The sequence below is a fragment of the Oncorhynchus mykiss genome, chromosome 12 (genome assembly GCF_013265735.2).
Source record: "Oncorhynchus mykiss isolate Arlee chromosome 12, USDA_OmykA_1.1, whole genome shotgun sequence".
Taxonomy (NCBI): Eukaryota; Metazoa; Chordata; class Actinopteri; order Salmoniformes; family Salmonidae; genus Oncorhynchus; species Oncorhynchus mykiss.
In genome coordinates, this window is record NC_048576.1 from 13,520,225 (window position 1) to 13,545,829 (window position 25,605).

The following is a 25,605-nucleotide window of genomic DNA, read 5'->3' on the forward strand; positions in this document are numbered from 1 at the left end:
ACACTCAGAGGGGGATACAATATGTGTTCCCATGTATCTTGTTCCAAAAACACCATTCTGTTTTGTAATCATTGCTGCTCAGTCCAGTAAGATATATATAAATATCTGCTGCTATAACTCCTGTGGTTACGCTATTGTTATTTAAGTTAAGGAATTAGTGTTATCTGCCCGTCTGTGACTGAATAGGCCCAGTGGACTATAGAGTCTTTATTGGGGAGCTCAGCTCTGTGCTCCTTCAGTTGTATTGAGAGGTTTCTCTCTCTTTAATGGAACACTCTCACAGTGTTCTAGAATCATCAGTGATGAAAGTCTTTGTTCTGTTCTGACTCACAGAGAACCCCTCCCTCAACCTCATTATCTCCAGACCCAATCTCCCCGAGTGTGCTGCTACAGTCAAGATTAGAACATAGACAAATGGTGCCGTTAAAAAAAGCAAGCAACCAAAAACGCAGAGCACTTCATGAGAGGAAAATACCATCTTGAGTGAATAAATTCTACTTAACGCGTGTTGGAGCTAGAAGACGTACAAGGTGAAAACTTCTGAGAAGGATTTTGAGAAGACAACTCATTCTCAATATCCTCTTCTATGGTTACAGCCCTCTTTACGCCAGAGATGGTCTGTCTATAAGGTAATAGGACTCATGTCATCCGTTGGATTCTCAAATGACCAATCTGAAGTTAAGATAGAGTTTGTCATAAGAGTCAGGGAGGACTAGAAACAATTGTGTAATTCTTCATTTAGCCTAGTAAAATGCATTAATTGAAGCCCATCCCCAAAAAATGTTTTGTAGAGATGTTGACTGAGTGTAAACTATACAAAGAAAGAAAGTCACACATTCTAATTATGCTCCCAAATGGGCAAGACAACCAACGTTTCTGCACACAGTACCTTCTTCGGGGTTTCTTGGTAAACGCTTGAACCAGGTTATGAAGCAAAACTGTGCAGCCAATGAACACAGTGAGGGGTGTGTCATAGTAATTAAGGTAATGAGGGATGAAAAAGTCGAACTGTTAAACTCTTATTTTACTGCGTGTGTCAAGATGTTGAATACACGAGGCAGTTATTTACATAATGTCAACATGATTAGATTTAATACAATACATCACGTTAATATCATCTTATGATTAGATTTAATAGAATACATCATGTTAATATCAATCATTATTGTTTACATTTAATTTACTTGAATCTTTTTCATAATTTAATTATATTTTTTTCATTTAAGTAGGCAAGTCAGTTAAGAACAAATGATTATTTACAATGACAACCTACCCAGGCCAAACCCAGATGACCCTGGGCCAACAGTGCGCTTCCCTATGGGACACAGCCTGGATTTAATATCTTCTCGTGGTTCAAACATAATGCATAATGAACATCATCAACATGGGAAACATGATATGCAGTATCAGCTAATAAGCTGTGGGCAAAACATGTTCATTGGGTTGAAATGTTCATATGAAGGGCCTGAGATCAAAGTCAATATTCAAACCACTAGGGGTCAGTGTTTTCAGGTGGGAGATCCAGTTGGCTTCCCTCTAGCAGTGATGTCTCAATGTTACCTCTTCTCCTTGGTAGGGTAACATGCTCCATACCTGTGTATATGAGGGAGGAAATAGGATGGTTGGCTTCAAACAAAGTAGGCTGCTACTGGGTAGTCAGTGTTCTTCCACCTGACTGAGCTGTGGTGTTCAGCAATTGGTTGGTTTGTCTTTTCGTTTGCCTTCACCGCTTCATTTAGCCAACAGAGGGAGACAGAGACTGATAGTCTCACATAGAAGTAACTACTAATCTGTAGCCTACCTTCGCTGCACTAATATTCCATGTGGCATGGGTGACAGGTTTTCTATAGTGTGTTTCTATATTTAATCTGGGTTGAACAGATAAGCAGATAGTATTTACACTGAGTATATCAAACATTAGCAACACCTTCCTAATATTGAGTTGCACGCACCTTACATATTGTTTTACCTGTCTCCTCCCTTACACTGATTGAAGTGGATTTGCCATCAAAAAGGATCATAGCTTTCACCTGGATTCACCTGGTCAGTCTATGTCATGTAGTTAAAGTGTTGGATACACCGTGGATGTACACATGAATATGAACAAAATGGTGTGAGGCCGTACTGACAGAATAATGTGCTTTCTGTTTGCACTAAGATAATGGCATCATTTAAACACTCACCTGCTTCTAGGCAGCCAACTATGTCCTCTTTACAGAATACTTAAGTCTCCCACGTAAACACAGATACATGCATGCATGAACACACACACACAGACTTATTCTATCATCCTCCTTTTGGTCACTAGGGTCTGCACAATGTCTGTCCATTTGGAAGGTCAAGGGAGCCTCTTTCTGTCTCCACCTCCCTCTCTTTCCCTCCCGCGCCACAACAAGTGGGACCATGGACGGTAACCTGTTGTCCTTCATGCTGTTTGGGGTGGTGGTGTGGATGGTGTTGGTTGTCTACCTGTGTGGTACTGCTATGCTCCCTGTGCTGGAAGAACCAGGGAGAGGAAACTGACACAGAGAGTTCAGGGGTTACATCTGCTGAGATCACAGAGATCCTGTGAGAACATGACAGAAAAGGGGAAGAATACTTTGTCCTCATTCCAGAGGTTAAGTGCCTTGCTCAAGGGCACAATGGTAGGAGATGCAATTAGGATGCTGACTTCCCATCATCTTTTCATGAGAGACTTGGGATTTGAACCGGCGACCCTCCAGTTTTCTGTCTCTCTTTGCTTTTGCCCCAAGCAACCTTATCACTGGTAAGTAGAATTTATTTTCTTACAATTTCTTACAATAAGATGAAACCTTATTTAGTACCTCTTATTTAAGCGATAAGGCCCGGAGGTGTGTGGTATATGGCCAGTATACCATGTCTAAGGACTGTTCTTATGCACCGTGCAACATGGAGCGCTTGGATACAACACTTAGCCGTTGTGTATTGGCCATATACTACAAACCCCCAAGATGCCTTATTGATATTATAAACTGGTTTCCAATGTAATTAGAACAGTAGTCAAGCCATTTGTGTCATACCTGTGGTATACAGTCTGATATAACACAGCCTTCAGCCAATCAGCATTCAGGGCTCGTACGACCCAGTTTATAATATATATTTATTCTATCTAGAGATGCCAAAGTGGCGGATCAGGTGTACTTACAGTGAGAGTTAAAATTCTAGTCCAGTGGTTACATATTTAGTTAGTTAGTCCAGTAGTTACATATTTAGTTAGTTAGTCCAGTAGTTACATATTTAGTTAGTTAGTCCAGTAGTTACATATTTAGTTAGTTAGTTAGTCCAGTAGTTACATGTTTAGTTAGTTAGTCCAGTAGTTACATGTTTAGTTAGTTAGTCCAGTAGTTACATGTTTAGTTAGTTAGTCCAGTAGTTACATGTTTAGTTAGTTAGTCCAGTAGTTACATGTTTAGTTAGTTAGTCCAGTAGTTACATGTTTAGTTAGTTAGTCCAGTAGTTACATGTTTAGTTAGTTCGTCCAGTAGTTACCTGCTTAGTTAGTTAGTCCAGTAGTTACATATTTATTTAGTCCAGTAGTTACATGTTTAGTTAGTTAGTCAAGTAGTTACATGTTTTTAGTTAGTTAGTCCAGTAGTTACATATTTAGTTAGTTAGTCCAGTAGTTACATGCTTAGTTAGTCTAGTAGTTACATATTTAGTTAGTTAGTCTAGTAGTTACATGCTTAGTTAGTCTAGTAGTTACATGTTTAGTTAGTTAGTCTAGTAGTTACATGCTTAGTTAGTCTAGTAGTTACATATTTAGTTAGTTAGTCCAGTAGTTACATGTTTAGTTAGTTAGTCAAGTAGTTACATGTTTTTAGTTAGTTAGTCTAGTAGTTAGAGACTGGCATGTTTTACATGTATACTATTTACATATTAAATTGTCTCGCCTTGTGATGAGAACTACAGGGTGATCTATGAAAGGGCTTTTCCAAACCCTGCCTTTCATACTGAAACTACATTTAAAACATTTGTTGTATGACTTGTTTTAATTTGAGTGACAGGATATTTGTACATAATATACTGAACAAAAATATAAAAACGCAACAATTTCAATCATTTTACTTTAGTTCATATAAGAAAATCATTAGGCCCTAACCTATGGATTTCCCCCACAAAGGCGCTTCATTATGGACAGAAATACTCCTCAGTTTCATCAGCTGTCCGGGTGGCTGGTCTCAGACGATCCCGCAGATGAAGAAGCCAGATGTTGTGGTCCTGGGCTGGCTTGGTTACACATGGTATGCAGTTGTGAGGCCAGTTGGACGTACTTCCAAATTCTCTAAAACGAAGTTGGAGGCGGCTTATGGCATATAAATTAACAGTAAATCCTCTGGCAACAGCTCTGGTGGACATTCCTGCAGCTCCCTTAAAACTTGAGACATCTTTTGCATTGTTTTGTGTGACAAAACTGGACATTTTAGAGTGGCCTTTTATTGTCCCCAGCACAAGGTGTACCTCTGTAATGATCATGCTGTTTAATCAGCTTCTTGATATGACACACCTGTCAGGTGGATGGATTATCTTGGCAAAGGAGAAATGCTCACTAACAGGGATGTAAACAAATTTGTGCAAAACATTTGGGAGAAATAAGCTTTTGTGTCTGTGAAACATTTCTGGGATATTTTATTTCAGCTCATGAAACATGGGACCAACACTTTACATGTTGTTTATATTTTGTTCAGTATAATATATATTTTTGCATAAACATGAAAAATGTGAGGGTTAGTTTAGAATATTTTCTTTCAAAGGTATATTATTGTTACCCACTGACATTTTGAATAACAGCACCTCTGTCATGCTGATCCTCATCACAGGGGAACCACAGGGGTGGGTGCTGAGCCCCCTCCTGTTCCCCTGTTGCCCCATGACTGTGTGGCTATGCACGTCTCCAACTCAATCATCAGGTTTGCAGATGATACAACAGTGGAAGGCCCGTTTACCAACAACAACGACAAAGCCTACAGGGAGTAGTGGTGCCAGGCAAATAACCTCTCCCTTAACGTCAACAAAACAAAGGAGCTGATCGTGAAATACAGGAAACAGCAGAGAGAGCACGTCCCCATCCACATCGACGGGGCCACTAGAGAGTGTCAAAAGCTTCAAGTTCCTTGGCATGCACATCACTGAGGAACTGAAATGGTCCCTCCGCACAGCCAGTGTGGTGAGGAAGGCGCCAATTCAACCTCAGGAGGCTGAAGAAATTCGGCTAAGATCCTCACCAACTTCTACAGATGTACCATTGAGAACATTCTGTCAGGCTGTATTCACCACCTGATACAGCAACTGCACCACACGCAACCGCAGGGCTCCCCAAAAGGTGGTACGGTCAGCCCAACGCATCACTGGGGGCACATTGCATGCCCTCCAAGATACCTACAGCACTTGGCCAAGAAGATCAACAAGAACCTCCGCCACCCGAGCCATGGCCTGTTCACCCTGCTACCATCTAGCAGGCAGAGACAGTACAGGTGCATCGAAGCTGGGACAGAGAGACTGAAAAACAGCCTCCATCTCCAGGCCATCAGCATGTTAAACAGCCATCAATAGTCGGCCTCTGCCCAGTACCCTGCCCTGCACTTTAGAGACTGCTGCCATAGTCACGTTTAATAACGAATTATTAGTGTTCATGTAAACTGAGTATGGCAATATGTTATTGTTATTATGTAAACATTTTACACTGCTTGTCTTAATCAGAGTACGGTCAGTATACGCTGATTAAAACACCTGGTTTTCTGAGCAATCTTTAAAATTATTAGGGCATGTAAACAGCTTAATCGACGTTCCAGTGGTGTAGTTGATCTGCGCATGTACTAACACCCTCCCTCTTATTAGAGCTCTGCTACCCTACCTGGGCCCCGACATTATACACATCAGGTTAAAACTGGGTAGGGCCTGCTTTTTCATCAATAACTAGGGTACGGCAGAACTCGGCTAAATTGATCACTAACATTCTGAAGCTGAGTCATGCTCTGCAGTACAGTCAAATCTGACTAACACCTTTTTCATTTAACTAGGCAAGTCAGTTAAGAACAGATTCTTATTTTCAATGACGGCCTAGAAACAGTGGGTTAACTGCCTGTTCAGGGGCGGAACGACAGATTTGTACCTTGTCAGCTCGGGGGTTTGAACTTGCAACCTTCCGGTTACTAGTCCAACGCTACCCTGCCAACTAAGATCATAACATGGTGACAGAAGTGCTTCAACCTCGTCAAATATAAGTCGGCAGAGATTATTTCACAGAAAATAATGTTCCTTGAGTTTTGTCAGAGTTTAGAGTGATGAAAAGTAGCTAACAGCTAACTGCTGTCTCATGTCTCTTCATTGAGCAGAGCAGCCCAAACGGAGCTGTTAATATGGGTACTCACAAACTCATAGCCGCCATGAGCAGAGTGCATAGAGAACGAATTGTGTGCAGAGAGGTGTGTGTGTGTGTGTGTGTGTGTGTGTGTGTGTGTGTGTGTGTGTGTGTGTGTGTGTGTGTGTGTGTGTGTGTGTGTGTGTGTGTGTGTGTGTGTGTGTGTGTGTGTGTGTGTGTGTGTGTTTGTGTGTGTGTGTGTGTGTGTGTGTGTAGGTAGGTAAGTAAAGAAATAAAACAACAGTAAAAAGACATTTGAAAATAAGAGTAGCAAGGCTATATAGAGACACCGGTTAGTAATGGTTTGCAAGCCCTGCCACATCCGACGAGCGTCGGAACCGGTGTAGTATGATTCAACCTTAGCCCTGTATTGACACTCCCTGTTTGATGGTTTGTCGCAGGGCATAGCGGGATTTCTTGTAATCTTCCGGGTTAGAGTCCCGCACCTTGAAAGTGGCAGCTCTACCCTTTAGCTCAGTGCGAATGTTGCCTGTAATCCATGGCTTCTGGTTGGGGTATGTACAGTGCCTTGCGAAAGTATTCGGCCCCCTTGAACTTTGCAACCTTTTGCCACATTTCAGGCTTCAAACATAAAGATATAAAACTGCATTTTTTTGTGAAGAATCAACAACAAGTGGGACACAATCATGAAGTGGAACGACATTTATTGGATATTTCAAACTTGTTTAACAAATCAAAAACTGAAAAATTGGGCGTGCAAAATTATTCAGCCCCCTTAAGTTAATTCTTTGTAGCGCCACCTTTTGCTGCGATTACAGCTGTAATTCGCTTGGGGTATGTCTCTATCAGTTTTGCACATCGAGAGACTGAAATATTTTCCCATTCCTCCTTGCAAAACAGCTCGAGCTCAGTGAGGTTGGATGGAGAGCATTTGTGAACAGCAGTTTTCAGTTCAGTCCACAGATTCTTGATTGGATTCAGGTCTGGACTTTGACTTGGCCATTCTAACACCTGGATATGTTTATTTTTGAACCATTCCATTGTAGATTTTGCTTTATGTTTTGGATCATTGTCTTGTTGGAAGACAAATCTCCGTCCCAGTCTCAGGTCTTTTGCAGACTCCATCAGGTTTTCTTCCAGAATGGTCCTGTATTTGGCTCCATCCATCTTCCCATCAATTTTAACCATCTTCCCTGTCCCTGCTGAAGAAAAGCAGGCCCAAACCATGATGCTGCCACCACCATGTTTGACAGTGGGGATGGTGTGTTCAGGGTGATGAGCTGTGTTGCTTTTATGCCAAACATAACATTTTGCATTGTTGCCAAAAAGTTCAATTTTGGTTTCATCTGACCAGAGCATCTTCTTCCACATGTTTGGTGTGTCTCCCAGGTGGCTTGTGGCAAACTTTAAACGACACTTTTTATGGATATCTTTAAGAAATGGCTTTCTTCTTGCCACTCTTCCATAAAGGCCAGATTTGTGCAATATACGACTGATTGTTGTCCTATGGACAGAGTCTCCCACCTCAGCTGTAGATCTCTGCAGTTCATCCAGAGTGATCATGGGCCTCTTGGCTGCATCTCTGATCAGTCTTCTCCTTGTATTAGCTGAAAGTTTAGAGGGACGGCCAGGTCTTGGTAGATTTGCAATGGTCTGATTCTCCTTCCATTTCAATATTATCGCTTGCGCAGTGCTCCTTGGGATGTTTAAAGCTTGGGAAATATTTTTGTATCCAAATCCGGCTTTAAACTTCTTCACAACAGTATCTCGGACCTGCCTGGTGTGTTCCTTGTTCTTCATGATGCTCTCTGCGCTTTTAACGGACCTCTGAGACTATCACAGTGCAGGTGCATTTATACGGAGACTTGATTACACACAGGTGGATTGTATTTATCATCATTAGTCATTTAGGTCAACATTGGATCATTCAGAGATCCTCACTGAACTTCTGGAGAGAGTTTGCTGCACTGAAAGTAAAGGGGCTGAATAATTTTGCACGCCCAATTTTTCAGTTTTTGATTTGTTAAAAAAGTTTGAAATATCCAATAAATGTCGTTCCACTTCATGATTGTGTCCCACTTGTTGTTGATTCTTCACAAAAAAATACAGTTTTATATCTTTGTGTTTGAAGCCTGAAATGTGGCAAAAGGTCGCAAAGTTCAAGGGGGCCGAATACTTTCGCAAGGAACTGTACGTACAGTCACTGTGGGGACGACGTCCTCAATGCACTTATTGATAAAGCCAATGACTGATGTGGTGTATTCCTCAATGTCATCTGAAGAATCCCGGAACATGTTCCAGTCTGTGATAGCAAAGCAGTCCTGTAGTTTAGCATCTGCTTCATCTGACCATTTTTTTTATAGACCGAGTCACTGGTGCTTCCTGCTTTAAATTTGGCTTGTAAGCAGGAATCAGGAGGATAGAGTTGTGGTCGGATTTACCAAATGGAGGGCGAGGGAGAGCTTTGTACGAGTCTCTGTGTGGAGTAGAATTGTTTTCCCTCTTTTTGCACATTTAACACGTTGATAGAGATTTGGTAGAACTGATTTAAGTTTCCCTGCATTAAAGTCTCCGGCCACTAGGAGCGCCGCCTCTGGGTGAGTGGTTTCCTGTTTGCTTATTTCCTTATACAGTGCGGTCTTAGTGCCAGCATCTGTCTGTGGTGGTAAATAAGTCCCATCAGGTAGTCTGATGTCAGATGTGTTCATGTAAACAGGATTATTAGAGAAATCGTTCTTTAAGTAAACATTTTAAACTAACTATTATATTAATCTGACTATCCATAATAATCGTATTGTGTGTGCATATAACCGTACTCATTGAACATTGGTCACTAATAATGTCATGTACTGTCATGTTGTCTTGTCTCTGTCCTTTCCCTTCACCCTGTCTCCCTCTGCTGGTCGTGTTAGGTTACCTTTTCTCCCCCGCTTTCCCCCAGCTGTCCCTTGTCTCCTCTAACTACCCATTCACCCCGTTCCCCACCTGTTCCCTTTTTTCCCTCTGATTAGGTCCCAATATCTCTCTCTGTTTCTGCTCCTGTCCTTGTCGGATTCTTGTTTGTTTGTTTGTGTCATTCATGCCTGAACCAGACTGTCGTCATGTTTGCTGTAACCTTGTCCTGTCCTGTCGGAATCTGCCGGTCCATCTGAGCCTACCTATGTTTGGTAATTAAAGAAGCTCTGTTTAAGTTGATTCGCTTTTGGGTCCTCATTCACGCACCGTAACAGAAGAATCCGACCAAGAATGGACCCAGCGACTTCGGATCCTCTCCACTCAGCCGTCGAGATCCAGGGAGCGATGCTAGGCAGACACAAGCAGGAATTGTCTGCTGCTCGACATGCCGTTGAGACCCTGGCCACCCAAGTCTCCAACCTCACAGAACAGGTTCACCATCTCCGCCTCGATCCACCGGCCACTTCCAGGGCTTTCGAATCTCCGGAGCCCAGAATCAATAACCCGCCGTGTTACTCTGGGGAGCCCACTGAATGCCGCTCGTTCCTCACCCAGTGTGATATTGTGTTTTCTCTCCAGCCCAACACTTACTCCAGGAGCACTGCTCGTGTCGCCTACGTCATATCTCTCCTTATTGGACGGGCTCGTGAGTGGGGCACGGCAATCTGGGAGGCAAGGGCTGAGTGTACTAACCAGTATCAAGACTTTAAGGAGGAGATGATACGGGTTTTTGATCGATCTGTTTTTGGGGAGGAGGCTTCCAGGGCCCTGTCTTCCCTATGTCAAGGCAATCGATCCATAACAGACTACTCTATTGAGTTTCGCACTCTTGCTGTCTCCAGTGGCTGGAACGAGCCGGCCTTGCTCGCTCGTCTTCTGGAGGGTTTCCGCGCAGAGGTAAAGGATGAGATTCTCTCCCGGGAGGTTCCTTCCAGCGTGGATTCCTTGATTGAACTCGCTATTCGCATTGAGCGACGGGTTGATCTTCGTCACCGAGCTCGTGGAAAGGAGCTCGCGCTCTCCGTCGCCTCCCTCTCCGCATCACTACCATCTTCCTCTGCCGGCTCGGGTGCTGAGCCCATGCAGCTGGGAGGTATCCACATCTCGACTGAGGAGAGGGAACGGAGAATCACCAACCGCCTCTGTCTCTATTGCGGTTCCGCTGGTCATTTTGTCACTTCATGTCCAGTAAAAGGCCAGAGCTCGTCAGTAAGCGGAGGGCTACTGGTGAGCGCTACTACTCCTGTCTCTCCTTCAAGATCCTGCACTACCTTGTCGGTCCATCTACGCTGGACCGGTTCGTCAGCTTCCTGCAGTGCCTTAATAGACTCTGGGGCGGAGGGCTGTTTTATGGACGAGACCTGGGCTCGGGAACATGACATTCCTCTCAGACAGTTAAAGGAGCCCACGGCCTTGTTCGCCCTGGATGGTAGTCCTCTCCCCAGGATTCAGCGTGAGACGCTACCTTTAACCCTCACTGTTTCTGGTAATCATAGTGAAACCATTTCTTTTTTAATTTTTCGTTCACCTTTTACACCTGTTGTTTTGGGCCATCCCTGGCTAGTTTGTCATAATCCTTCCATTAATTGGTCTAGTAATTCTATCCTCTCCTGGAACGTCTCTTGTCATGTGAAATGTTTAATGTCTGCTATCCCTCCTGTTTCCTCTGTCTCTTCTTCACAGGAGGAGCCTGGTGATTTGACAGGGGTGCCGGAGGAATATCACGATCTGCGCACGGTGTTCAGTCGGTCCAGGGCCACCTCTCTTCCTCCACACCGGTCGTATGATTGTAGTATTGATCTCCTTCCGGGAACCACCCCCCCCCGGGGTAGACTATACTCTCTGTCGGCTCCCGAACGTAAGGCTCTCGAAGATTATTTGTCTGTAGCTCTTGACGCCGGTACCATAGTCCCCTCCTCCTCTCCCGCCGGAGCGGGGTTTTTTTTTGTCAAGAAGAAGGACGGGTCTCTGCGCCCCTGCATAGATTATCGAGGGCTGAATGACATAACAGTGAAGAATCGTTATCCGCTTCCTCTTATGTCTTCAGCCTTCGAGATCCTGCAGGGAGCCAGGTTTTTCACTAAGTTGGACCTTCGTAACGCTTACCATCTCGTGCGCATCAGGGAGGGGGACGAGTGGAAGACGGCGTTTAACACTCCGTTAGGGCACTTTGAATACCGGGTTCTTCCTTTCGGCCTCGCTAACGCTCCAGCTGTCTTTCAGGCATTAGTCAATGATGTCCTGAGAGACATGCTGAACATCTTTGTTTTCGTTTACCTTGACGATATCCTGATTTTTTCACCGTCACTCCAGATTCATGTTCAGCACGTTCGACGTGTCCTCCAGCGCCTTTTAGAGAATTGTCTTTTTGTGAAGGCTGAGAAGTGCACTTTTCATGCCTCCTCCGTCACATTTCTCGGTTCTGTTATTTCCGCTGAAGGCATTAAGATGGATCCCGCTAAGGTCCAAGCTGTCATTGATTGGCCCGTCCCTAAGTCACGCGTCGAGCTGCAGCGCTTTCTCGGCTTCGCGAACTTCTATCGTCGTTTCATCCGTAATTTCGGTCAGGTGGCAGCTCCTCTCACAGCCCTTACTTCTGTCAAGACGTGCTTTAAGTGGTCCGTTTCCGCCCAGGGAGCTTTTGATCTCCTCAAGAATCGTTTTACATCCGCTCCTATCCTTGTTACACCTGACGTCTCTAGACAGTTCGTTGTCGAGGTTGACGCGTCAGAGGTGGGAGTGGGAGCCATCCTTTCTCAGCGCTCCCTCTCTGACGACAAGGTCCACCCATGCGCGTATTTTTCTCATCGCCTGTCGCCGTCGGAACGTAACTATGATGTGGGTAACCGCGAACTGCTCGCCATCCGGTTAGCCCTAGGCGAATGGCAACAGTGGTTGGAGGGGGCGACCGTTCCTTTTGTCGTTTGGACTGACCATAGGAACCTTGAGTACATCCGTTCTGCCAAACGACTTAATGCGCGTCAGGCGCGTTGGGCGCTGTTTTTCGCTCGTTTCGAGTTCGTGATTTCTTATCGTCCGGGCTCTAAGAACACCAAGCCTGATGCTTTGTCTCGTCTCTTCAGTTCTTCAGTAGCCTCCACTGACCCCGAGGGGATTCTCCCTGAGGGGCGTGTTGTCGGGTTGACTGTCTGGGGAATTGAGAGGCAGGTAAAGCAAGCACTCACTCAAACTCCGTCGCCGCGCGCTTGTCCTAGGAACCTTCTTTTCGTTCCCGTTCCTACTCGTCTGGCCGTTCTTCAGTGGGCTCACTCTGCCAAGTTAGCCGGCCACCCTGGCGTTCGGGGTACGCTTGCTTCCATTCGCCAGCGTTTCTGGTGGCCCACCCGGGAGCATGACACGCGTCGTTTCGTGGCTGCTTGTTCGGTCTGCGCGCAGACTAAGTCCGGTAACTCTCCTCCTGCCGGCCGTCTCAGGCCGCTTCCTATTCCCTCTCGACCGTGGTCTCACATCGCCTTAGATTTTGTCACCGGACTGCCTTCGTCAGCGGGGAAGACTGTTATTCTTACGGTTGTCGATAGGTTCTCCAAGGCGGCTCATTTCATTCCCCTTGCTAAGCTTCCTTCTGCTAAAGAGACGGCACAAATCATCATCGAGAATGTTTTCAGAATTCATGGCCTTCCGTCAGACGTCGTTTCGGACAGAGGTCCGCAATTCACGTCTCAATTTTGGAGGGAGTTTTGCCGTTTGATTGGGGCTTCCGTCAGTCTCTCTTCCGGCTTTCACCCCCAGTCTAACGGTCAAGCAGAACGGGCCAATCAGACTATTGGTCGCATCTTACGCAGTCTTTCTTTTCGCAACCCTGCGTCTTGGTCAGAACAGCTCCCCTGGGCAGAATACGCCCACAACTCGCTTCCTTCGTCTGCGACCGGGCTATCTCCTTTTCAGAGTAGCCTCGGGTACCAGCCTCCGTTGTTCTCATCTCAGTTCGCCGAGTCCAGCGTCCCCTCCGCTCAGGCTTTTGTCCAACGTTGCGAGCGCACCTGGAAGAGGGTCAGGTCTGCACTTTGCCGTTATAGGGCGCAGACTGTGAGAGCTGCTAATAAGCGTAGAACTAAGAGCCCTAGATATTGTCGCGGTCAGAGAGTTTGGCTCTCCACTCAGAACCTTCCCCTTAAGACGGCTTCTCGCAAGTTGACCCCGCGGTTCATTGGTCCATTCCGTATCTCTCAGGTCATTAATCCTGTCGCAGTGCGACTTCTTCTTCCGCGATATCTTCGTCGCGTCCACCCGGTCTTCCATGTCTCCTGTGTTAAGCCCGTTCTTCGCGCCCCCGCTCGTCTTCCCCCCCCCCCCCCCCCATCCTTGTCGAGGGCGCACCTATCTACAGGGTCCGTAAAATCTTGGACATGCGTCCTCGGGGCCGTGGTCATCAGTACCTAGTTGACTGGGAGGGGTACGGTCCTGAGGAGAGGAGTTGGGTTCCCTCTCGGGACGTGCTGGACCGTGCGCTGATTGATGATTTCCTCCGTTGCCGCCAGGTTTCCTCCTCGAGTGCGCCAGGAGGCGCTCGGTGAGTGGGGGGGTACTGTCATGTACTGTCATGTTGTCTTGTCTCTGTCCTTTCCCTTCACCCTGTCTCCCTCTGCTGGTCGTGTTAGGTTACCTTTTCTCCCCCGCTTTCCCCCAGCTGTCCCTTGTCTCCTCTAACTACCCATTCACCCCGTTCCCCACCTGTTCCCTTTTTTCCCTCTGATTAGGTCCCAATATCTCTCTCTGTTTCTGCTCCTGTCCTTGTCGGATTCTTGTTTGTTTGTTTGTGTCATTCATGCCTGAACCAGACTGTCGTCATGTTTGCTGTAACCTTGTCCTGTCCTGTCGGAATCTGCCGGTCCATCTGAGCCTACCTATGTTTGGTAATTAAAGAAGCTCTGTTTAAGTTGATTCGCTTTTGGGTCCTCATTCACGCACCGTAACAAATAATGTGTACATCATGTTTATTGTTCTGAAATCGTTTCTGTAGTTAGATAGAGATACCATTAGCATTCCTGCAACAATATTCTGTTGAAATGTAATTTGATCTCTGCGAAATGAAGCTAATTGATTACTCACTCATACTGTATTCTCGACAAAGCTCATCCTATATATCTACTGCTGTACATACCTATTTCCTACTTAGGATACATTATCTATACACACCACACATTTATATGTATTTCTGACTTTGCACATTCTGATATTTCTTAATTTCTTGTTTCTTCTTGGGATTATTTGTGTATTAGTATTGTACTGTTAGACATTCACTGCTGGAGCTAGAAACACAAGCATTTACTGCACTGCTGTAAATGCATTTACTGCTGGAGCTAGAAACACAAGTATTTCACTGCACCTGCTTAAACATCTGCTAATCTGTGTAAGCGACAAATAAACTTTGATTTGATTTTACATACCCTCTGTAGATTGAATTGTGCAATGTTGACTTTGGCAAGGTAGAAGATGAGACTTGAGTTCCAGGATCCGGTTGAAGTAAACATTTTAATACAAAGCTTTTCGGGATACAAGTAGTCATGTAAAAATGCAAAGGCTAACAGCACCAGAGGCTAACATGGATGGGATAACAGCACCAGAGGCTAACAGCACCAGAGGCTAACAGCACCAGAGGCTAACAGCACCAGAGGCTAACAGCACCAGAGGCTAACAGCACCAGAGGCTAACATGGATGGGATAACAGCCCTAGTGTCCAACAGCAAATGGTTACAAAGACATAATGGCTTAGAAGCCAAATGGCCTAGAAGCCAAATGGCCTAAGACTAGTCATTCTGAATTATAAACTGGGTGGTTCGAGCCCTGAATGCTGATTGGCTGAAAGTCGTGGTATACCAGACCGTACACCATGGGTATGACAAAACATTTATTTTACTACACTAATTATGTTGGTAACCAGTTTATAAAAGCAACAAGGCAGCTCGCGGGTTTGTGATATATGGCCAATATACCACGACTAAGGGCTGTATCCAGGCACTCCGTGTTGCGTCGTGCTTAAGAACAGCCCTTAGCCGTGGTATATTGGCCATATACCACAGCCCCTCGGGCCTTATTGCTTAATTATACATTATATATTAAAACCAACTGATACAACTTTCAATTGAACAATGAGAACAGTGAGTCATTTGCTACTTTGAGTACAGATGTATGTTCAGTCAGTTCAAGGTTTGATTGTCACAAGTTGAGGCTTGTGAGTAATTAAGCAGGTTACTTATGATGTGATTGTAAGCAAAGACGTGTGAGGATATCACATCTTGGTCATCTGGGTTGCCCCCTCACCTCCTTCCTTTCATAGTATGATAACATGCCTCAAGTGAACACTAGGTATTGCCTAGATACATCCTGAATGTTTGTAATAGAGTCTGAAATGTGCAGGGTATTGGAGTAGGGCCACTGGGTGCTATGAGATCGATATAGCTCCCCCTGTCCTCATACCATACACAATTGTATCATGGCTCAACTCACAATTGTAATCAAGGGACTGTTATGTGTAATTACTGTGTGTGGTGTCATCCTCACGGCTTTTATTTATCTGCAAATACAGAAATAAGGTTTAGGGGTGTTGGCCTGAAGTTGCAAATTACAAATTGTAAGTGGACTTTAAACGTTGGGTGCGGCTATCTATGTAAACAATTTGAAATAGTTTCTCAGTCATGATAAACATAGCAGTAAGACATGTATATAAAAAAATACATCTATTTCCCACACCTTGTTTTGGTATCTAAAAGGTTTCACATTGACCATTGTTTTTGCAGGCATTTATTTTTATTTCACTGATTAATTAGTAACTCAGTACTTGGACAGACACATCTGCGACTGTTCCCTCACAATGCAAATAGAACTTTGGACTCATTATTGCTACATGTGTATTATGTTAGATTCCTTAAAAGGGAGTCTCTATGGAGTATCTCTACAATACTGCATGCTTATGTTTGTCTAATCATGTCCATTCAAATGCAGTCATTATATTGGATAGACAGTGGCTACATGACTGTGAGATTTTCACCAGGACACTGTTAAATATGTTGTCAAAGAGAAACGTAATAGTGACTCGTCATCGTCAGGTTGTGATCAGCTGATTCAATGTATCGCTGAGTGATGGTTATGCAGTGCCACAATGTAATAATGTTGTCCAACAATGTATTTGCAACTCCAGTACCATCATGACAGATAATAAAAATGCACCAGGACCACCATAATTGATCCTATTAGTATGACTGTACCACAGATGTATTTGCAACTCCAGTACCATCATGACAGATAATAACAATGCACCAGGACCACCATAATTGATCCTATTAGTATGGCTGTACCACAGATGTATTTGACTGTTCTATCCGTTTAAAAGCGAGGAGGGATTTGGGAATATTACCGGTAGTGACTTCATTTCCCGTTGTGCCTATGGGCGTTGGCTTCTACACTCTAGTAAAAAGGTGTGGCCAGTTGACAACTATAGCTCAGGTAAGGCGAAACAACTTTTTCTGATATTTAACAAATTATAACACGGAAAAATGTAGGACTATCGAAGGTATACCACGCTATTGTTCAAGTTTAGTGAAGTGCGTCAAGTAGTATACTGTGGTTCTTTTTCTCGACAATAATTATTTTCACCCGATGTGATACAGTTTGTCATAATCTCCGAAAAATATTTGTTGTATTTAAAATCGTTAACGTACGCAATTGATTTAGATTATTCTGATTAAATGCCTAAAGTAACACACCTACCATAGTTCTCGAAAACCCCTTCTCTCCTTAGGGTTCTCACTGGTTAATAACTTCGCCCACGGCTGGCTCCATGTGAACTATAATTCCGAAGCTGTTTAAATATTTAGAAATGTCAATCATCGCTTGCGAAACTGTTTTCGAAAAACATATGCCCCTTTTTGATATCAGCAAGAAGTAATATTTCAAATAAAAATGTATACTTACATTATACGTTAGTGTCTATGAATGGGCTAACCTACCAGTACGGTGGAATGTGCAACTTTGCACTGTCAATGAAGATGGATTTGGAATTGCTGTACAAATTAGGCCTATGCAGAGCATAATCAAATAAATATGAATCTATGAATTGCTACCCAGCTCCTTCCCCCCTCAGGTGTAAAATATCCACTGCTGCAATGGCCAATGTTTGGGTAAGTTACCGGATATGTCACTCTCTAATTTCTGTAAAGGAAATACTTTTTCCTACTAATTGTTTCAGATGATTGCTGGTTCTGTTTACACATCTCTAAGCCACTTCTGTCCATGGCCTGTGTTTGTTGACTTGTTTCCAAGTAACTTCACTCCTCCACAGTCTTGAGAGCAGACTCACATCTTTAAAAAAAACAATGAACCTCAAGACCCTTTCGAGTAGCTATGCGTTGATACTTCCAAAATGTAAATTCTTCAACCCTTACCATGTACCTATGTTTGTCCTCTGTTGCGTGCCATTCTTAGTTTGCTGAAATTCATACGTTTTAATAAAACGTTAATCAAATATACCACAACCACACAAATTGTGCCAATTTAATCTTAACAAGGAAATAGTGGTTGGTTGTATTTGATTATTAAAGTATGCTTTTTCAGCAAACAAAGGCAGGCAAGAGGTTAAATCATACGGACATGGCAAGAGTTTAAGAATGTACATTTTTGAAGTGTCAACACACAGCGAGTCGGAGGTTCATTGGGGGGAAAGAACTCAGTGGAGGATGACTGCTGGTCTTTGTCAATAATGATCTGCTGGTAATCTGTACATTTCCTTTTCAGGGTGACTTGGATCTCCTTTTGGATTCACCTTCCTCTTTGACAGTAACGGTAAGCCTACGAAGTTACACTTGTATTTCAACTATGGGCTATGTACCTTAATGTAATTAACTCGTTTTTGCTGTTTCTTGATATGTGTTTCTGTTTCTCAGTCTCCCGCCCGAGGAACCATTAAAGAGAAAGCGGGATTCAAAGCAGCAGAAGATGTAGTTGCTCTACGGAAGGCCATAGAGGGAATAGGTAGGAATGTCAATCAACCCACCCACCATATTCTCTAAGCTCTTCACTGTACTCTACCACATACCAACCAAGAAATAACTTATTTGATGCCTCATGATAGGAATTTTTACTTTGATGGGAATTTTCTCTCCATGTGATCCTGTGTAGCTCAGTTGGTACAGCATGGCACCTGCAACACCAGGGATGTGGGTTCAATTCCCACAGGGGACCAGTATTTTTTTGAAGTATGAAAATGTATGCCCACACTACTGTAAGTCACTGGATGAGAGCGTCTGCTAAATAACTCAAATGTAACATTTCAGTTTCTATAAACATTGTGTGTTGATGTTCTCAGGTACCACTGAGAAGACTCTAGTTGAAGTTCTAACCGGGAGGAGCAATGCCCAGCGTCAGCTCATCTGTAAAGCGTACCAGGAAGCTGCCAACAGGGTACAACTATCCCTCTACTACTCTAAATATTAGCAGCATGATAGTTTTTTAAAATTAGAATTTATATAAAACATCTCGTCCAGATATCCCTGAATATTGCATGAGTCAATATCCATCCCTGTTGATAACCCATGGCCTTTGTTTGACCCCCCCAGACATTAGTGGATGACCTGAAGGGGGACACCCATGGGGACTTTGAGGACTTGTTGGTTGCTCTTGTCACCCCTCCTGCTCTTTTCGACTGTCATGAGGTCATCAGAGCCATCAAGGTAAGGGACATTTATCTGTATTAGGTACCTATCTGGTACCAAACATTACTGTAAATGACCATTTATCATGTACTTTGTGCATACCTGCCTGTTACACACACACACACACACAGGGTCCTGGGACAACTGAGGCGACTTTAACAGAGATATTTGCCTCAAGATCCAACAAGCAAATCAAGGCTCTATCTGATGCTTACTTAGCAGGTTAGTACTCTCTAAACTATCTTAGTATGTACTACTAAGGGCTCCCGAGTGGTGCCTTAGACTGCTGCACCACATCTCAGTGCTAGAGGCATTACTACAGACCCTGGTTCGATTCCAGGCTGTATCACAACTGGCCGTGATTGGGAGTCCTACAGGGCGCAGCAACATTCGGCCTAGCGTGGTTAGGGTTTGGCCGGGGTAGGCCGTAATTGTAAATTAGAATTTGTTCTAAAACTAAAACTCTAATAGTTCGCATAATTTCAGTTTATGTGATAAAATAAGCAAGTATAGTGTAGAGAATCATTGTACCATCTAAACCACTGTGAAATGATATTTTCCATAACGAAAAATATTGTTGTATTAGCTGTTTGAAGTTACACCGAAAGTAAAAGATGCAAAAACTACATTTAAGAATGGGAAGCATAGAAATGGCGCACGTAAAACAGATTTACTCTTCTTAGAATGATAGATCTATAACCCACATTTTTGTGAATTTGGTCGGTCGCCTGAAAAGTTACATATTAATTGATTGTCAGTCATCTGTTAGTTGGATACTAATAAGATATTGTATTTGACCACAGAAACTGGGCGATCGATGACTCACGACCTCAAGTCTGAGGTATCTGGGGACTATGCTACAACACTTCTCATCTTGGCTGAGGTAAAATGAGAACTTTGTCCCCAGGGGGAATTTGACTTGGACTTAAAAGTAACAGTGGTATTTCTGTTACATAGTTTTTTTTTAGCTGCTTGTGACCTGTAAATCTTAGATTACTTTTTCAATCTTTTGGTTCGGTGTCTGTCATTTAAGGGAAAGCGAGATGAGAGTACGAATGTGGACCCGGCTAAAGCTAAAGCGGACGCTAAGGTACATTAAGATATGATGAATTTTGCAACCATGCTCAGTATTTCACTGGTCTTGGTTTTAAGCTTTTGGGAGTGACTCACTCAGACGTCCTGCCAAAGACTTGTTATCGTGAAGTGTGTACCATAATGTAATTAAATATATTGTTTTGTTCCTCTTCCATGTTCGCTCACTCAAGCCAGTGCACGATAGTGTCTAACATGTACTGTACTACCTCTGTATCTCTCTCGGTGTCCCTCCCCCTCTCTAGGCCCTGTACGAGGCAGGAGAGAAGAAGTGGGGGACTGATGAAAGCAAGTTCATTGACATCCTGTGTCACCGGAGTGTTCCTCAGCTGAGACAGAGTTAGTAACCTTGGTCTAGCAAAGCACTGACGGACTCAATACTGTAGTCTTCTATGATGATGATGATGTGTGATCCTCTCCCTCCCCTTACAGCCCTAGTGGAGTATAAGGCCCTGAGCAACAAAACTCTACAGGAGAGCATTGAGAGGGAGATGTCAGGGAATCTAGAGGATCTACTGGTGGCTATTGGTACGAAGGACTATTCACAGGTCTTGTTGCCTATCACGCTCAAAGATGTGTACACTGTTATCGCTAACAAACCCTTTGACTTTCCAGTGAAATGTGTGAAGAGTGTTCCTGCCTACCTGGCTGAGAGACTGTTCAAAAGCACAAAGGTGAGCAGAAGTCTTCTTGTTTATGCATTTTACAAATTGCTTACGGTATACATTTTCTTTTTTTAAGCCTCTTGCACTATTCTCCACCCGCAGAGCCCAACGGGATACAAGGTCATAGTGCACGGTAGAGGTCGACCGATTTCTAGTTTTCGTAACAATCGGAAATCGGTATTTTGGGGCGCCGATTTGCCGAATTATATATATATATATATTTTTTTTTACATCTTTATTTAACTAGGCAAGTCAGTTAAGAACACATTCTTATTGTCAATGACGGCCTAGGAACCGTGGGTTAACTGCCTTGTTCAGGGGCAGAACGACAGATTTTCACCTTGTCAGCTCGGTGGGATCCAATCTTGCAACCTTACAGTTAACTAGTACAACGCAATAACGACCTGCATCCCTCTCGTTGCACTCCACAAGGAGACTGTTACGCGAATGCAGTAAGCCAAGGTAAGTTGCTAGCTAGCATTAAATGTATCTTATAAAAAACAATCACTCATAATCACTAGTTAACTACACATGGTTGATGATATTACTAGATATTATCTAGCGTGTCCTGTGTTGCATATAATCTGACTGAGCATACAAGTATCTGACTGAGCGGTAGTAGGCAGAAGCAGGCGCGAAACATTCATTCAAACAGCACTTCCGTGCGTTTTGCCAGCAGCTCTTCGTTGTGCGTCGAGCATTGCGCTGTTTATGACTTCAAGCCTATCAACTCCCGAGATGAGGCTCGTGTAACCAAATTCAAATGGCTAGCTAGTTAGCGCGCACTAATTGTCGTTTTGTTGCTGGTTCGAGCCCAGGGAGGAGCGAGGAGAGAGACAGAAGCTATACTGTTACACTGGCAATACTAAAGTGCCTGTAAGAACATCCAATAGTCAAAGGTTAATGAAATACAAATGGTATAGAGGGAAATAGTCCTATAATTCCTATAATAACTACAACCTAAAACTTCTTACCTGGGAATATTGAAGACTCATATTAAAAGGGACCACCAGCTTTCATATGTTCTCATGTTCTGAGCAAGGAACTTAAACATTAGCTTTCTTATATGGCACATTTTACATGGAACATATTGCACTTTTACTTTCTTCTCCAACACTTGTTTTTGCATTATTTAAACCAAATTGAGCATGTTTCATTATTTACTTGAGGCTAAATTGATTTTATTGATGTATTATATTAAGTTAAAATAAGTGTTCATTCAGTATAGTTGTAATTGTCATTATTACAAATAAATCGGCCGATTTTAATCGGTATCGGCGTTGAAAAATCATAATCGGTCGACCTCTAGTGCACGGTGCCTAGCCTGATGTCAGATCTGTTTGTGCTGTCTTGACAACTCCTATTGTCGTGCCAAACTGCACAAACAGATCTGGGACTGACATGTTTTATTTTTGTTTCATTTCTTCTAATCCAGTGGGCTCCGGTGGTGTAGAACGTTCATCTGTGGGGTTTTGGGATTAATCCAGTGGTTGTGTGTTCAGGGCGTGGGGACCACCGAGTCCATTCTGACCAGGATCATGGTTGGCCGCTCTGAGATGGACATGCTGGACATCAGGGCAGAGTTTAAAAAGCTGTTTGGCTGTTCTCTCTACTCCACCATCAAGGTATTTGCTGATAATCTTGCTGACTGGTAACATACTTGTCCCATAGCTACATTTCATGGGGTAAATCTTCTATCTTTTACAGCTCGATTTGTTTTGACCAATTAGTTACAGTGCATTCAAAGTATTCAGACCCCCTTGACTTTTTCCACATTTTATGTTACAGCCTCATTTTGAAATGGAATAAATTGATTTCCCCCTCATCAATCTACACACGTTCCCATAATGACAAAGGAAAAAAACAGGTTACATAAGTATTCAGACCCTTTACTTAGTCCTTTGTTGAAGCATGTTTGGTAGTGATTACAGCCTCAAGTCTTCTTGGGTATGACTCTACAAGCTTGGCACACCTGTATTTGGAGAGTTCTTCTCTGCAGATCTTCTCGCGCTCTGTCAGGTTGGATGGGGAGTGTCACTGCACTGAAGGTCTCTCCAGCGATGTTCGATCGGGTGTAAGTCCGGGCTCTGGCTGGGCCACTGAAGGACATTCAGTCTTGTCGTGAAGCCACTCCTGCATTGTCTTGGCTGTGTGCTTAGGATCGTTGTCCTGTTGGAAGGTGAACCTTCTCCCCAGTCTGAGGTCCTGAGTGCTCTGGAGCAGATTTTCATCAAGGATCTCTCTATACTTTTCTCCGTTCAGCTTTCCCTTGATCCTGACTAGTCTCCCAGTCCCTGCCACTAAAAAACATCCCCACAGCATGATGTACATCTATCACTCCAGTGTTTAATTGCTAAATTGTAATTACTTTGCCACTACTGCCTATTTATTGCCTTACCTACCTAATCTTACCTCATTTGCACACACTGTGTATATAGTTTTCTATTGTGTTATTGACTGTACGTTTGTTTATCCCATGTGTAACTCTGTTTATGTCGCTTTGCTTTAATTTGGCCAGGTTGCAGTTGTAAATGAGAACTTGTTCTCAACTGGTCGACCTGGTTAAATTAAGGTGAAATAAAAAATGCTGTCACCACCATGCTTCACCATAGAGATGGTGCCAGGCTTCCTCCAGACGTACCGCTTGACATTCAGGCCAAAGAGTTCAGTCCTGGTTTCATCAGACCAGAGACTCTTGTTTCTCAGGGTCAGAGAGTCTTTAGGTGCCTTTTGGTAAACTCCAAGCTGGCTGTCATGTGCCTTTTACTGAGGAGTGCCATCCGTCTGGTCACTCTACCATAAAGGCCTGATTGGTGCTGTGCTGCAGAGATGGTTGTCCTTCTGGAAGGTTTTTCCCCATCTCCACAGAGGAACTCTGTAGCTCTGTCAGAGTGCCCATTTGGGTTATTGGTCACCTCCCTGAGCAAGGTCCTTCTCCCCCGATTGCTCAGTTTGGCCAGGCAGTCAGATCTAGGAAGAGTCTTGGTTCCATTTAAGAATGATGGAGGCCACTGTGACCTTGGACCTTCAATGCTGCAGAATTTATTTTGATACTCTTTCCAAGATATTTGCCTCAACAGAATCCTGTATTGGTTTTTGCTCAGACATGGACTGTCAACTGTGGGACCTTCTATAGACGTGTGTGTGCCTTTCCAAATCAGGTCCAATCAATTGAGTTTACCACAGGTGCTCCAATCAAGTTGTAGAAACATCTCAAGGATGATCAATGGAAACAGGATGCACCTAAGCTTAATTTCGAGTCTCATAGCAAAGGGTCTGAATAATTATTTACATGTATTTCTGTCTTCGCTTTGTCATTATGGGGAAGTGTGTGTGTATATTTAGAGGGGGATATTTTATAAGGCTGTAACGTAACAATGTGGAAAAAGGCAAGGGGTCTAAATACTTTCTGAATGCAATGTATCTGCTGATTTTCATTTAATGGCTGTTGAAATAAACATGATTGGAATGTAGGTTTGAAAATAAATACATCTTGTGCTTTTATTATTTGGTCAGCCAATCTGACCTGCATGCGATTGCAAATCAGACATTTTTATTGTGATTTGGGGATTTTTTGGGGGGGGTGGTTTTCTTTCTTACCTGGTCAGTCGTAAGTGTCCAGTTACTATGGCAACGCTCTGAAGATTCTCTGTGGAGGAAATGACGATTAACTAGTAGGATCTGTGAAATTGATCATACTCTGTGTCATAGCCATGTAAAAATCCTCTCCATCCCTGTGTTCCAATTGTAGTCTGAAACTGCTGGAAGTTATGGACAAGCTCTGCTGAAGCTGTGTGGGGAAGACGACTAAGGTTCTGTCTACTTGGCATTGAGGAGCCTCCCACCGAAGGATCATAACAATGTGAAGGCTGCAGTGCACTGCACAGGTTCAATTTATTATAGACACACTCACTGTTACCCTGAGAAACATGGATATGTTTGTTTCAATGTTCACAAAGTTTGACATTGGGGATGTGTAACCTGGAACATGTGATCAGCCAGCCCAGACACACTCCAGGATTCCTTAGCCAGTCACCTATTTCTGTTTTGTGTTTCCAACATTTACATTCCTGAATGCATCTCATTAAGGCAAACCTTTATTGGTATTATCCAAATTATTATAGATATCAGGAAGGTATTCTCTGTTCTTGTATGAGAAGTGCTATTAAAAATGTTTACTAACAGTTGCTTGTCATGTGGTCCTTTGTCCAGTGGGTGGTGAGAAAGCATATCTGCAGAATACCATGTCGATCAGTGATTCAGTTTAGAAATGTTCAATTCAGTTTTCTTGTTTTACAAAGACTTAAATTGGCTAACAATAACTGACAATGCTTCTGAATCAGATGTGAAATGGAGCTTTTCTTTTAATACAAAGCCCAGATCTCATCCTGTAATCCTCAATGTTGACATGAAATGCGGTGATTAAGCAGGTAAAGCTGTTTAGCCTAATTCTGATCATTTATGATTAGTATTTTACATGGCATGAATATTTAATCTCTGTCTGCACCTGAGAATAAAGGCAATTTGTCAAGCGAGACAAAGTGTGATAAATCCTCCTGCTCTGCAATGTTTTGCCAACATTGTCATAAAGAAAGATATGCTTAGTCGTTATCTCAGGCAAGACTGTCTAATCTGGAGATTTGTCTGTTGGGAGTATCTAACTCTAACCCTTTCTTACACAATTCCAATTAGTTGCTGTAAGAAAAGAACAATGGCTGTCTAATCCCCCAATTTGCACTGGGAGGTCAGAGATTACAACAGATTGTAGAATGGGATTAATTGAAAATATTGTTTTGACAACTGCCTTTGTATAAGATGTGATGGCAAGGAGACTATGCTCTCGTTAACTTTGAGGAGGATGCCATTTTCTAATAACCGTATATAG

The 25,605-nt window shown here is 43.4% G+C and overlaps 2 protein-coding genes across 3 annotated transcripts in view; one reads left to right on the forward strand and one right to left on the reverse strand.

Annotated features, from left to right (window-relative positions):
* Positions 1-1,050: 1,050 nt before the first annotated feature.
* LOC110536995 (progestin and adipoQ receptor family member 3) overlaps positions 1,051-25,605 on the reverse strand; it is a 33,483-nt gene continuing 8,928 nt past the window's right edge. Inside the window, exons 7-8 of the mRNA XM_021622685.2 lie at positions 24,321-24,369; positions 1,051-1,593 (exon numbers count right to left, since the gene is read on the reverse strand). Of these exons, the coding sequence (XP_021478360.1) occupies positions 1,557-1,593; positions 24,321-24,369 (86 nt within the window). The 3' untranslated portion in view covers positions 1,051-1,556. The remainder of the gene's footprint in view (positions 1,594-24,320; positions 24,370-25,605) is intronic.
* Positions 16,640-24,904, forward strand: anxa3b (annexin A3b). Of its 2 annotated transcripts, none has more exons than XM_021622678.2 (14): positions 16,640-16,759; positions 17,397-17,433; positions 18,047-18,094; positions 18,196-18,283; positions 18,618-18,712; positions 18,868-18,981; positions 19,095-19,185; positions 19,767-19,846; positions 19,997-20,053; positions 20,301-20,394; positions 20,488-20,583; positions 20,671-20,729; positions 22,223-22,345; positions 24,472-24,904. In XM_021622678.2, exons 2-14 carry the CDS (start codon positions 17,419-17,421, stop codon positions 24,529-24,531), a joined length of 1,020 nt encoding a protein of 339 aa, XP_021478353.1. In that variant the 5' UTR covers positions 16,640-16,759; positions 17,397-17,418; the 3' UTR covers positions 24,532-24,904. The 2 variants fall into 2 exon arrangements, with proteins under 2 accessions (XP_021478353.1, XP_021478354.1); XM_021622679.2 differs by having other exon boundaries at positions 16,681-16,759; positions 17,381-17,433.

Bases quoted from the DNA above. Each gene is read 5' to 3' on its own strand.
- anxa3b (XM_021622678.2), top strand. The intron at 18,982-19,094 runs GTAAGGGACATT...ACACACACACAG, and splicing joins AGGTCATCAGAGCCATCAAG to GGTCCTGGGACAACTGAGGC. The intron at 20,054-20,300 runs GTACATTAAGAT...CCCCCTCTCTAG, and splicing joins AAGCTAAAGCGGACGCTAAG to GCCCTGTACGAGGCAGGAGA.